This window comes from Atractosteus spatula, chromosome 2, assembly GCF_055471065.1.
Source record: "Atractosteus spatula isolate fAtrSpa1 chromosome 2, fAtrSpa1.hap1, whole genome shotgun sequence".
In the NCBI taxonomy this organism is placed as follows: Eukaryota; Metazoa; Chordata; class Actinopteri; order Semionotiformes; family Lepisosteidae; genus Atractosteus; species Atractosteus spatula.
This window is the reverse complement of record NC_142707.1, coordinates 8,634,457-8,648,151: the sequence shown is the minus strand read 5'-3', so window position 1 is coordinate 8,648,151 and position 13,695 is coordinate 8,634,457. Positions and strand designations below refer to the sequence as shown.

General features: G+C 44.2%; 1 protein-coding gene across 14 annotated transcripts in view; it reads right to left on the bottom strand.

The window, feature by feature from the left end:
• ank1a (ankyrin 1, erythrocytic a) overlaps positions 1-11,860 on the bottom strand; it is an 84,278-nt gene extending 72,418 nt beyond the window's left edge. For all 14 annotated transcript variants that reach the window (XM_088927625.1, XM_088927660.1, XM_088927693.1 and 11 more), the window contains exon 1: positions 11,683-11,860. In XM_088927625.1, the coding sequence (XP_088783751.1) occupies positions 11,683-11,709 (27 nt within the window). In that variant the 5' untranslated portion in view covers positions 11,710-11,860. The remainder of the gene's footprint in view (positions 1-11,682) is intronic.
• Positions 11,861-13,695: the final 1,835 nt, after the last annotated feature.

Here is a 13,695-nt window from a genome sequence, read left to right as displayed (position 1 = left end):
CGAACCACATTAAGCATGTCAATCGTATTAGTTAACCTTAAACCTCGATCAAACTGCTAAACACAGTCAATGGCAGGGGCTGTATTGAGAACCAGATTGAGGACAACCTCAGTTTAGTTTAGGCAGCAGTCAGGAGTTTCTAAATCAATGAAGCTTTTCAGAAGAGGGGATTCTATAACATTAGTCCACATTTTTTTCTTATCCTCCAATATCCCAACATGCAACCAGTTCAATAGTACTATATATTGAGTGCAATGTCACTGCAAATCCTCAGGGGTTACACATGAGGGGGATCATATTGAATAGCGTATGTGTTTGACACATGTTATGTGAGTGGAGCCTACACAAAAGACACCTAAAACATGTTTTTTTCATTGATGGTAACTTGTGAATTTCAGAACTAAAACCATAATTGCTATGTATTCCAACTGCATTGGCTCCATATTAACAGGGCTTTAATCAGCAATATGCAGAAAATGGCAGAATACCATCACAGTGTCCAATGTGCTTACATTGATGACAACCAAGCTATCTTTATTAATATGCCAGTATTTCAGCGTCAATGTCTGGAGATGGATTAATTAGAATGTCTTTGAGCACAGATCTCTAGATTGGCTACACAGAGAAGGGCAATTATGACAGTTATATTCTCCAGAGCAAGGAAGAGCTACTGTACAACAAATGTAATCGATTTGATATTGTTGCAAAGGCACTTGAAGTAAGTGCTTGCATCATTGTTCTTTTGTGTTTCAAGAGACACAACATAAAGGCTGCAGGAAATGTCTTCAGTTTTGTGTGCATTCATGCTGCTCGTATACTGCAATCAGACTGAATGGTGTTATTTTCTTATATCTTAATACAAAAGGAATACTGTAAAACGAGACTGAAATCATTTTGCTCAACACCAGCTAAAACATGAATGCCAGTTCTTGGTGAAGGAGATCAGCTCAATCCAGTCACATCACAGTTTAAAGGCATAGCAATCTTGAGTCAAATCCACAGACTCACAGCTTAATAAGAGGATGTTTAAAGTCAAAGTCAAAAGCCAAAGTCAACTTTATCACCAGACTACCCCTTTTGGTTGGTAGGAATTTTTTGTGTTGAGCTCAAAATTACAGAGATCCAAAAAGAGAAAGAAAAAACATAAATAATATACACATACAGTACTGTATCATATACAAAACACAATACATTGCTACATTACAGTGAAAACAAACCATTCATTCCAGTGCAGACTACAATCCCAGCTGTCTGGAATATCACGAAGTTCTTATATAAAATTCTACTACATACTTTTATTGGAAACCCCACTGGTTAACACTTTCTAAAGCTGCCGTAAACTGACACTAGCAGACAGTAATGAAACACTATTGGTCTAATATTATTCTGTGCCATTACTTCCAGAGATAGCTCTTTCTCACTGGGGATTACAGAGATCGCTCTGCGTTGTGACCCTCTTGATGACTTCCTGTCACTGGCTGGAGAAGCACAGGACCTAATGACCAGCTCTGGGGACGGTGATGAGCCAGGAGGGTCGTTCTCTACCATGACAACGACTATCCCAAGAGCAGCTCAGCAAACGAAGTGGACAACAGCCCCACGAGGGACAGAAGAATGGCCAGGATGTACACACACAATGGGATCAACATGGCAACTGCAAGGAGATGAAAGGACTCCTGTTCTGCCTCAGTGGGTGTGAAGAAGCAAAACACACTTGTCTGTGGTCTCACAGCTCGCTGTTTTTGTCATGGTTCAAAAGACTGACTGCACGGTCTCTGCTGCATCAAACAGGACACGCTGATCACTGTTCTTCCTCTCACATGTTGATCAAATCAAGCATGTCAAACTAAACATGGCCTTCTGAGTGAAGGATTTGCTGGAACATGCGAACAAGGTGATTTTGAATGGCTTTTGTCCCAAATCACTTTCCTCCCAATTTCCTGAAAACAAAAAACTACAAAAGTGAAAGGGGTGCAAATATAAGATTGAAACATTTTTTTTGCTCTGATCTTATTGTTATGAAATGTGCTTTCCCCATTTAAAAAATATTTATGAAATATGCTTTTAAAAATATGTATGAAATTTATTTTATTTATGAAATATTTAATTTATGAAATATTTTTAACCAAAACCTTATCTGGTGATTGACTGATTTGTCTTCTGAATATTTCCCATGGGACTTAAACCTTCTTCTTCTAAAATAGTATTTTGTACTGAAACATGATGGCCAGTTAAATAAGTTACAGAATTCTCCCAGATGATGTACATCCTGTGAATGGCGGAAAGCCCTGTGGTGCCACCTAGCTGTTGTGCAGCTGCACTGCAAGGCTGCTGGCTTGTCCTGACCTCTACATCCCTGGCCCTTTTAAATTCTCACTTTGTTTCATCTGGACAGTGTGCCAGCTAGCCTCCCGGGCACTCACTGAAGAGCCTGGCACCTTGCCCAGTCAACATGCTCAGCCAAACCACATCACACCGTCTGGAAGGTAGTTATGGAAACTGTTTCATAGCCCAGCTTGCACTGTGTGAAAGTGGTGAGAAATGCATATTAATCTTGTCAGATGTTTCTCCTCTGCTGACGATCATCTCTGGTGCTGGGCATCCGGGTTTCGATTAAGTGATTATACCAGTGAAGAGAGTGCTGGTCTTGTAGAGCCACAGTGTTTTCTGGGCTTCATTCTTGCTGAATTCAGAATAATGTAACTGGATCTATTATTTTCTTAATTAAGGGTACTACATGTTACTGGTGGGCAGCAAGGTGACACAGTGGTTAACATCGATGCTTCACAGTGCAGGAGCCCTGTGTTTAATTCCTGGGACGCGAGCTGCGTGGAGTTTCTATTTTCTCCCCATGTGTGCTTGGATTTTCTTCCCACAGTCCAAAGACGTACCGGGAGATTAATTGGCTTCTTTGAAAATTGGCCCTGGTGTGAGTGCGTGTGTATCTGTGTCTGCGTGTGCCCTGGCATGGACAGGTGTCCCGTCCAGGGTGTACCCCTTGTTTTGCCCATTGCTTGCCCTGCTCACTTGCAACCCTGAATTGGAAGAAGGGGTTAGAAAATGGATGGACGGATGTTTTACAGGTTTCCCTTCAAGTGTGTCAAATCATACCTCATTCCGGATAAAGTACTAAGTGGAAGCACTTGGGATGAGAACATGGTGGAGACGTTCCATCCCACTTGACATTCAAGGATTCAGTCAGTGGCTGTTTATAGTTCCCTGTAAGACCTGGTGGGCTGTGCCTGTCCAAGACCAGTGGTGCACACCCTTGCTTTACATGCGTCTAAAATCAGCAGATCTGACCACTGTACTGTACTACCTCATCCCCACTGTCCCAGGCTGTTTTCTCCTGGTCTCAAAGCTGTGAGTCCCTAGACTGTGGATACTAGAAAGAATTTCAGCTACTCTGTCACTTCTACAGTACCTCATAGGCCCTGTGTTTTTCAGCCAAGTGATTTACAGACTTCACCTATCTGTATCTGCAACAGGATATTCTCTATCAAACTTGAGAGCCATGACTTGAGATTTAAGCCATCAATATAATTTCCCTGATCTAACCACTCATGCTGAAAGCAGATGCAATTAAGATTTGCGGAGCGTTTGGAAATGGGTCAATCTGCTTGCTGTATTTTTACACTGTGCTGTTTTAAATGGAAAGCCTTAAAAAGCTTAATGAGCTATTACAGACATTTCAGAAGGCCAAAGCCATGTGAATGTTGATCACTAGCTCTGTGCAGTGTGAGTAATTTTCAAGCTTCCTGTCTTTTACATAGCGAAGAGTACTGTATTCTGTGACTTGCTTAAAAGACATATTTTTGTTGTACTTAGTGAAACAATGTTGTTTCAGCATTTTCTGTAAAACTGGGATTAGCTATTTTAGTTGCAGCATAGCAAGAAGAGAAGCTGGCCTCAGCAGAAATTGTTACAGCCTGAAAGTTGCACTCTAAAGGTTAAACGAAAGTATGAATGCAAGGAGAATTGTTTTTCCAAGTAGCAATGTGTGCAATGAACACCAGTGTTCTTTCAGTGTTAATGTCTTAACATCAAAGCTCCAGATTAAAATATATTGAAATGAGTTTTTTTACCAAATTTTACAGAGCTAAAACAAATGATCTTATATGATATGTGTACCTTCTGTAAAAAAACAGATGCACATAAATATTTATTCATTGTGGGAACAGGGATCTTAATACTACTAGAATGAAATGGCAAGAAATGAGAAATCAACAACCAATATGTGTGTGCATGTGTTTTTACATGCATGAGCAGTTGTGTTTGTTCCAGAGCAGTAAGTTCAGCTTGTTATGTGAGGTCCATGCTGTGTTAGAGAGGTGTGGCGGCCCTGTGTGTGCGTGTTTCATGCTGATAAGGACCAAGGCAATCCCAGACACCACGCCTCAGCCCCCTGGGCCGTTCTGAATACACAAACACCGGGATCTGGGACAGCAAAAACCTGACCCAGAAAACACTTTGAAAGTGGCAACATCCGGCCGCAGGGTATAATAAAAACACGTGGCAAGAGACCAGATCCAGAGGCATCTCACCGGGTGTCTACAGATGATCAGATTTTTGGTCTGTTGGAAAATTGTGTGCTTGATTGTCAGAGAACAAAGTCTGCAACCTCTTGCATGTGCTCTGAATTTCCCTGTGAAATGAGCAGGATAGATCATTTTAACAGAAAGCTGAAGAAATAAATACTTCCCACCCACAACCCTACAAATCATTAAAAAAAACTCCTTTTCCTTCCTAAAACTGCCCTTACTTCTGCATTCACACAGTCAGGAACACTACCAGAACAGAGGCGGGTGCTTGCATTACCACGTGTGCTGCACAGACCCTTCAGCTTATGAAACCACTTGCCGTCCCTGGACTGCAGCTGCTCTGGGGTGGAACTGGAGGAGAGAGGGCGCTAAGTTCCGACTGAGCCCTTGGCTGTCTGAGCTGCGGGGCCGTGCTGGGTGCAGCGAGTGTTAAGCATGTGGGCAGCCGTGCCGTTGGAGCTGTCAGTTCAGATGGGCGCTCCTCGTTTGAAGCCTGTCACCTAGGAATGTGGGCCCTTTGACTGCCCAATCCCCTGGAAAAGCGTCTCTACCCTGCAGGTGCAATCTTTCAGCCTCCTGCCCCCCTCCTTCCTGGGCTGTCACTCTGATTGGTTCAGGATGCCCTAGCAGAAAAAGGACAAGCTCGCTGGGGTTCAGAAAAGGAAGAGGCATGCCTCTCCTCTGTCTTTTTCTCACTCTCACTCATTCCCTGTCTTTAGAGAACCATCTAAAAGCCCCATGCTGCTAGCTCACACCCTCCTGGCGGACAGATGCTACTCTATGGTGCATTTCGGAAGCATATTTGTCTGGCATAAGCTCTTGCTCGGTGGCTCAATCTAGTACTGCAGTCAGTTTCAATCTCACTCATTCACCACTGAGTTTTATAAATGAGAATGTACAGCAATTCGCCGGGGAGTGTGGGTGTAATTGAAATCGATCACAGCCAGACCACATGCTTTAGTATATTAACATACTGTGGGACAGAAGGAGGAATGTAAATAGGTGCAGCTCAGACTTCATTTTAGTGCTGCGCAGTCTACAAGGCACGATACTCCACTGGAGCTCTACAGCTCAGCGGTAACAGACCCCAACATAGCTGGCAGGTGAGAGGTCCTGTTGATTTCATTTGTTGCTCAAATGATTACACATGGTATTATAATCCAAAGAGAAACAATCTCAGGGGGCAAAGCTAAACACACAATACTGTATAAGTAAGAATAAGAAGAAAAGTACAACATTAGAGCAGGCTCAGTGTATCAGTGGCAAACAGCAAGTCACCAGAAGGTACTCAATTAGCTGCTGTATTACCAGTACCAATCTGATGAAGGAGTCATGGAGAGTGAAATTCATATTGAACTAATTCCTGAATCCCACTACTACCACCATACTGTATATACCATCATGAGTTATTAAAATCCTCCGTCATGACTTTGTCAAAACCAAACAATAGTGTTTCCTTTCCATCTTACTCTGTTCTCCATCTCCACTAACTATTCATTCCAACTCTCTCTGTGATCATTCTGCAAATGTCTCTGTGTCCTCCAAATTGTTACAACAATAACTCCTTCCTTCTCTCAATAACTTCTACCCCCCACCAGACATAAATTTCCTCCCAGTTGTTTAGGTCCAACCAACCACAGATTTGGTTTTTACCATTTGAACCAGAAATGTGTTTTTCTGGTCTCTGTGACAAAGACAAATCTGGGGTGGATTTTGGGACACCAGAGTCTAATCTACCTTAGCTCGCCCTCTCTATGCTGTGCTGAAAGCACCCTGTCACACAATCTAGAGTCACTTTTCGTAGGATGAGAATATAATGGTATTCATTAGCTTTCTACAAGATTGCCTGGGAAAGTTTCCCCCACGCATTTGCATACACATTGGCAGTAAAAAGAGTTGAATGGGATTAGAACACGATAAGGACCAGATTCCAATCAACTTCTTAACAGTTCCGCACCATTATAGCTTATTCCTGAGCCAAACTGAAGGTGGTACTTATTGCAGAGAAGGTGGACAGAGCAGACTAAGGTAGTTACAAACAAAGACTACTTTAGACCTGAGAGAGTGAGAGAGGTAGTGTGCACTAGTGCTTATAGCTGAAAACCTGAGGAAGAGGCAGAGTGCACTAGTGATTAGAGCTGAGGGACTGAGGAAGAGGCAGAGTGCACTAGTGATTAGAGTTGAGAGACTGAGGAAGAGGCGGAGTGCACTAGTGGTCAGAGCTGAGAGACTGTTTGAGAGGAAATGTGACGTTTTGTCTAGAATCTACTGCATGCATTGTATATATTCTACCACTTACAAAATATTATTAAACAGTGCAAAAAAGCCACACAATATACTGTAAAATATTCTGAAGCTAAAATTAAATGACAAGCCTGCAAAACGTGTTCAAAACCAGAATTAGATCAAAGTTATATTTCATTTGTCCTTCTATATAAAGCAGACCAGGACTATCTCACAAAAAATGTATTCTATCAGTAACAATCTGAGTTGTTGAACACCAGGAGGGAAATACTGAATGTTTTTAGCTCTTTGGATGATTCTTCCAGAAAGGAACGCTAGTGTGGTGCACAGTGCATTCCTCTGACACATTCTTTCGGCTGTGTGCTGAAACCTAGCAAATACGTCTCTGCATTGTTTGAGAACAAATAATGGCAAAAGCTCTCTGGGATATGTCAGCCAGAGATTCTGATGAGATTCAGCTATTTTTTGAACATGCTTGGTTTAGGAAAGGAAGAAGAGGACAAATGTTTTCTGATTTAAAAAAAGGAGGAGGGACTTTCCAAATTAAAAGTAGATCTCCTCTTCCTAAGACTGAAAGTATAAAAAAGGGGGTATTCAGGTTATCAATAAGCATCTTGCTCTGAAGTCCTCCTCTATTTTACTCTTTCACCCCTCTCTTCCTCACTTGCACACAGACTCCAGCCAGCTTGGTCCTGCTGTGTCGGCTGTTCACATCCCAATCAGGCTCAGCCCAGCTGCAGCAGCAAGCGTGACAGCAACAATCCATCACCCTGTTTCTGTATTCATGACTGGCTGGCGGGCTCTGGTGTGGGGATTAGTGGCTGAGAGAGGCGGGGCACATCGCCAATCCCCCCCCGCCAGTATCTTGTCTCACCCAAGACCTCAGCCCCCAACTCTCTGTCTCCCCCCAGGATTAGGCCACAGCTGAGGGCCCAGGACAAAAGGAGGGGTGGGGTTCTGCAAGGCTGACACTGTCACAGTAGTACAGCCCCCCATCTCTGCAACCCCAGTCCCTTCCCAGTCCTCACACTGGGGCTGTGCACTGAAACTGTTGCATTCTCATCCTGCTTATGGTTCCTGAGAGTCTAATCATGAACTGTAGACAAGCCTGATAACAGTCTTTGTTCTTGTTCTGTACTGCAAAAAAAACTGACTACATTTTCTCAAATATAGGTTCCAACCTACAGTATATAGTGCTGTACGCATGGATATTTGTACACTACTCCCAATTTTATCAAAGACAACTAACAGTCTGTACTTTACTGCACCCCAGAAAAAAAGTCAGGTGAACATAATAACTGTCTCAAATAAGGTCATCTTGCCTGTTTGGTAGCTACTGTAGTAGTTAATTGATCCAAGAATGTCATTCAGTTGTGTCTTGAAAGAAACCAGAGTATTGTGTTCAACAACAACAACAAGATCCATACTCTCATAACCATTTGGGTAATGAAGAGCCCCCTGTTCATGATTTTAAATTTAAATTAAACAGCAGATTCCTTAAAAGCCCAGCAGCACTGCTTTTGAACCATAAACCTTTCCAGAAAGACACAAAGCTAATAGCCCTCCAAGCACTAGAGACCTGTGCCACAAGTCATCAGTGCTATATACTGTAGATACTGGCTGCTGACCTTATGCATTGAGCGCTGTGCTGATTTTGCACGTTTGGCCAAATGGGAAAACAACATGCTCACCATGAAAACAAAATCATCACGAAAACCTATGGGCTTGAGATTTAAATCCCTGCAATACCAAGAATGTGCTATAATGCCTTTTTATTCTGGTTCTTTCTGCTCTTACAACTAACTAGCTTTATGTAGTCTAGTATCCAGAGATGCATATGAGCTTACATGTTTATCTTAGGCATTTGTGCAAATTCAGATTCAGGTTATTTGCAGAAAATGAGTTTTCCCAAATAGAAATGTGATTTGTAAGAAAGTAATATTGTGTCTTAGAATGCACCAGGGGCCTGGGTAGGGAAACTGGTTACATCTCTCCTGTTCGGAAACACTCAGGTGATGGAAGATAACAGAGATCTGATATCTGGTCCTTCATTTTAGGCTACTGAGCTCTGCTAAATAGCTGACTTTCCTGCCCGTTTCCAGAAACAGGTGCTGGTGTGATGTGAGAAGATGGATTTGAGGCAGAGGAAGGATTCTGTAAAGCCACCTGCTGCCATGAAATGCTTTACAGTGAGCATCTAACAAAGACACATGCCGAAGAGAGAAGCTTTTATTTCATTTTTTTCTTTCTGCTGACTTGCCTGGCTGCCAGATTGATTTTCTTCCGTCTTGTCTCTTTCTCTGGCTTTTATTTTTAAGATGCTTTTCATCTCAATGGGTCAAGATTTACCGCCCATTACCTTCACATCAGTGGCTGCAGTCCATAACCCAACATTAAACTTTTACAGGAAGCTGGCACTGGGGCCAGCGGTGCTTATTTATCTAACCTTCCACACCCTCCTGCTTGGTGAAGGACAGCATTCGAGCTGCCATACCTTCCAGGGTGAAAGGCATCAACTCACTCATGCCACCTCTTGGTACCGAAGCCTCATGGCAACAGGTGTAATTGTGCATGAGCTTGTATGACATTCCTGCGGCCGATGTTTTTCTGCCTCGATGGGGCTCTGCAGCAGTGTTAGTCAACACCCCCTTGGGATGCTGGGATTGTTCTCCCAAAGCCAAGTGCTTTGCAGTCTGAACTAAGCCTGTGATGCCACAGTAGCCCTTCTGTTTGTTCTTCAGACAACAGTAGACCCACGCACTGGGCACGACAACCTGTACACAGCATCCCAGCCCACCTGAATTCTGACTGTGGAGTGGCATTTTCCACAAAACTTGGAAAATTTGAATAGCAGACAATGATGAAAATCACAGGGCCTTGTTCCTCACTCCATCAGACTCGATTGTCACTCAGCTACAGTAGCTGCTTTCACTAGGAAAGATGAAAGATGAAAGACACAATCATCTGTGTCCAAGAAAGCCCCGTGAAAGGGTGCTAACATCCCAAAAGGACGACAGTTAAGCACATTAAAAAGATTTGCTTTACTGCTCTCTTTGTACAGATGGAGACTAAACGTGAGATTCTAACCGCTGTGCTCGGAGAGAAAACGAGAGTTCGAAGTGCCCTGGATTTAGTGCTGCGTTTTTTTTTCCCTGACTATTCATCATTCTGACACAGGGTTTGCTAATTAAATGCAATTAACAGCTCAGGTTTGAGAGGTTTGTGCAGAGTGGTTATTTCGTCTGGAGGTAATTCATCCAGCGCTGTCAAGCCACGCAGTGGCAACACATCCGAGGACGACGGGCAGTGCCAGAGCTCACTTAGGCTTTTCCATCGTGGGAGAACGCCCAAACCAGCAGGGTTCTGCAGTGCAAAGTGGGGGTGAAAGAAATGAAAAAAGAAAAAGAAATCTCCTCCAAAGGAAAGGCAGCTCAAGAGCACCTGAAGAACACCAGCACCCTGCCTGCACTGCAATGCTACCAAGATCAGACCCATCTTTGAGTTTGCCACTCTTCAGACTGGCAGCCTGGGCCAGCCCTGCACTGTCAGAGCAAAGGGGAAATGACCGCAGGAGTGATCTGTCACTCCCTGTGTCCCAGACTGGACTCTCCTGTGCCTTCAGGAAGAGCTTGTGCAACACACCCGGGTTTCAAAAGCCTGCGCAGATCATATCCAGGTGAACAGAAGGATGCCTGTTTACCCCTCGTCGTTTATAATTTGACGAGTGTCTCTAGCCATTACTGCAACACCTCCAGGACAGGAGAGCAGGCCCAGCAATGAACAGATTAACAGAAAATTACATAACAATGTGTTCCGGGGTCACAAAAAACCTGGCTTTGTTTTTCGAATTTACGTCAGAAAGAAAGAATCCATGTAAGAAAGAAAAGGAGAATGAAAGAAAGGAAAGGAACTAATTAACTAGTGCCTCTGCTCATTAATTATCTCCTGCAGTGTTATCGAGTGCTGCCTTGCACAGACTATACAGTCCCTGAGTGGGAGCTGCAGTTGCTGTTAGCAGTCCTCAAGGGCTTGTTCACACGATGATGACCGTGAGAATGATATTATCGTAAGAGACTACAATTATCTAAAGAGATGCCAATTATCTTAAGATGCAGCAGTGATCTCTAGGGTACTTGGTTACTCAAATAGGAGAGGCCGTTATGAGAAACGAGAGGCCAGTTAAGCCAACTGGCAGGGGACAATAACAAGGGAATCCTACTAGTGGGCTCCTGGTGTTCATGATCGGAGCTGCTAAAGAAGAAATGAAGCACAGAAGCCAGTGGAATCCTTACTGTTCTGCACAGCCTGGAAAGAAACATATTGCAGACGAAAGTGAGGGGGAGAAAGGGGAGAAGGAGAGGAACTTTTAGCATTTCCAAAAGTCAATTTTACTCATTACCAATGAACTAATTCATTCAAAGAAACAGAAAAGGCCCCAAAGACTTTGTAGCATTGAAGTGCCCAAATGCAGCCAATGTTCTGGCTTATGTGGCAATGTGGAGGATTATGGTAGATGATATTGAACTGGGCGCATCCCAGGAATTACAAATGCACACTGTCCCACTCATAACCACAGCTTGATATTTGTATTGAATATATAAACCAGGATTCCTCACCCCTGTGGCACTAACTATTTATCAACAGGTTCTGAAAGGCGCAGTGCTGTAACTGACCCAGGCTTCCTGCAGCGTCAGATCAGGTAGGAAGAGCTGTGAGCCTGGACTAGTGGTGTTCCTGTACACCTGGAACATGTGCAGAGGGGAGGGGAGGGGGGTTGTGCGCCGACCTCCCACCCCCTACGCATAGAATCATTGAAAACTGCCAAAGCCAAGACGAGAGTGGCCACGACCAACATCAGCATTAGAAATAATCACGTAAAAAAATCGTTCCTACTCACTCCACAGGTGAAGATCTTAGCTGGCATTCCTCCTTGCCTTCCCCTAGCTGTTCAATTCCCACTGAGGTTTTAAAAGCTGCTTTCTGGTCCCCAGAGGTCTCTGTGACTCATCCGTGTTCGGGAGGCTATACACTCCTGCTCACACTCAGACTCCAGCACAAACAGTCAATAGCCACTTCGTCTGTTATGAGAGAGGGGGTGGGGGGTGCACAGTGGGTGGAGATGGGGGCCCAAGTTTATCTTCTGAGGAATGCTGTTTCTATCAGGAGATGCACATTGCAGTGACAGGACACCTTCCGAGCGGCGATTAGTCTCTCTCTCTCTTTCCCTCTCTGCCTCCAGCTCTCTCAGGCCTTTAACGTGCAAACATTTCCAGTATTTCCAATAAAAAAGCCAGCCTGTCACAGCTCTTGACTTACAGTTACAAAGAGAGCAGCAGGGCACCTATTTAAATGAACAGAATGAGTGACAGTGGCGCAGGGAGGGCTTGGTTTTCAATGTGTGTTGCCTTTTAATAAGGAGTTAGTCATTTGCTGTATGAAAAGTCCCTTTCTCTGGCCTGGCCCTGGTGTTAGATGTTGGGAAAACTGTGGCCCTGCCAACACAGCAATAATAAACCCTAGGGGGGTCATCAAGGAAGTCATTAGTACTCATAAGGTCCAGCCTGGTCGAGCTTCAGCCTGAAGCCGCAACAATAGCTAGTATTTCCACATCACAGCTAAGGATAACCAGAAACAATCAAGATCCAGCTGAAGAATCCCTCAGCCAGCTCTGTGCAGGAGACACTTCAGAGCCAGCCTGCTGAAGCACACTGGATTGCAAATGCTTCAAAGAGAAAGTAACCAACTGTAAAAGTGTTCACACATATTGCTGGTTTAGCGGAAGGGGCTCTGTGTGCACGTGGGGTGTGTAAGAAGGTACTGTGCTCTCAGCGGTGCAGCTGTGTCACTGGAGGGGGACGCCCTGCCAGTAAAAGCAGGTGGAATTGTGGGTTAATCCTCCAGACTTCAGCATCTTCATCTGCTCCAGCAATCCAGCATGCAATTGCTACTGCTCTTTGACAAGGCCCCAGAAAAATCAGTCTGTATTTTTGTACAGTATTGTGTCTTTGTCTTTGTAGCAATCCGGTCTTGCCAGAGCAATAAAAAAACAAAACAAATAGCAGTTGCTTACTCAGAAAGAGTGGGGGACACCTGACCCACTTCGGGAACAAGAAGAAAAGGAAACAATTCTAGAAACAGTTTCCCTGTGCGCAGTATTGCATCACACCTCCTCAGCCCCCCCGCTGAGAGCCCCGTCACTCTGAATCCATCATGGCCCAAACAGCTGCCAGCCCCGCCTGCTAATAGCGCTGTGTCTCTAGGTGACACATAAAGCATACAGAGAGCGCCACTACAGACAGCACATAAAGTCCTGCAGTAAAACCTCGCACGGAGCACCGCAGTGCTCTCTCAGGCAGCTCACCTCCTGTGTGATTTGTGACAGCAGACCTGGCTTCAGCTCAGTGAACGTCCCCCCATTCTCCGCACCTGTCAGGCTGTTGCACATGGCGCATGCTGCAATGCTATCTGTACTGTGCCGCGGGTTTCATCTCACAGCCTCCATTTCTAAAGCAGGAGCCTGAAGACCACTGACTCCAGTTTATACAGATCTGGCACAGTCACTTCCAAATCTGCTACAGATGTTACCAGCTCTGTCAGGTAACCACAGTCCTGATACGTCTTCTAGGGTATCAGACACTGAATATAACAGCCTGGCCCCAGTTTATAACAGGTCTTTGAGACAATAAGAGCATGGAAACTTCTGATAAGAAGTTAGACGCTGACTATAACAGCGCTGTCACAGTTTATAACAGGTTCATCAGCCTATAACAGCACTTATACTGAACATCATAGACACTGATTATAACAGCACTGCCGGTTTATAACAGGTGTGAGAGATTATAACAACTCTGATATTTCTAACAGCCTTCTCATTGCTGCACAGCCTCCAACAGTGGATTTAAGAGCTCTC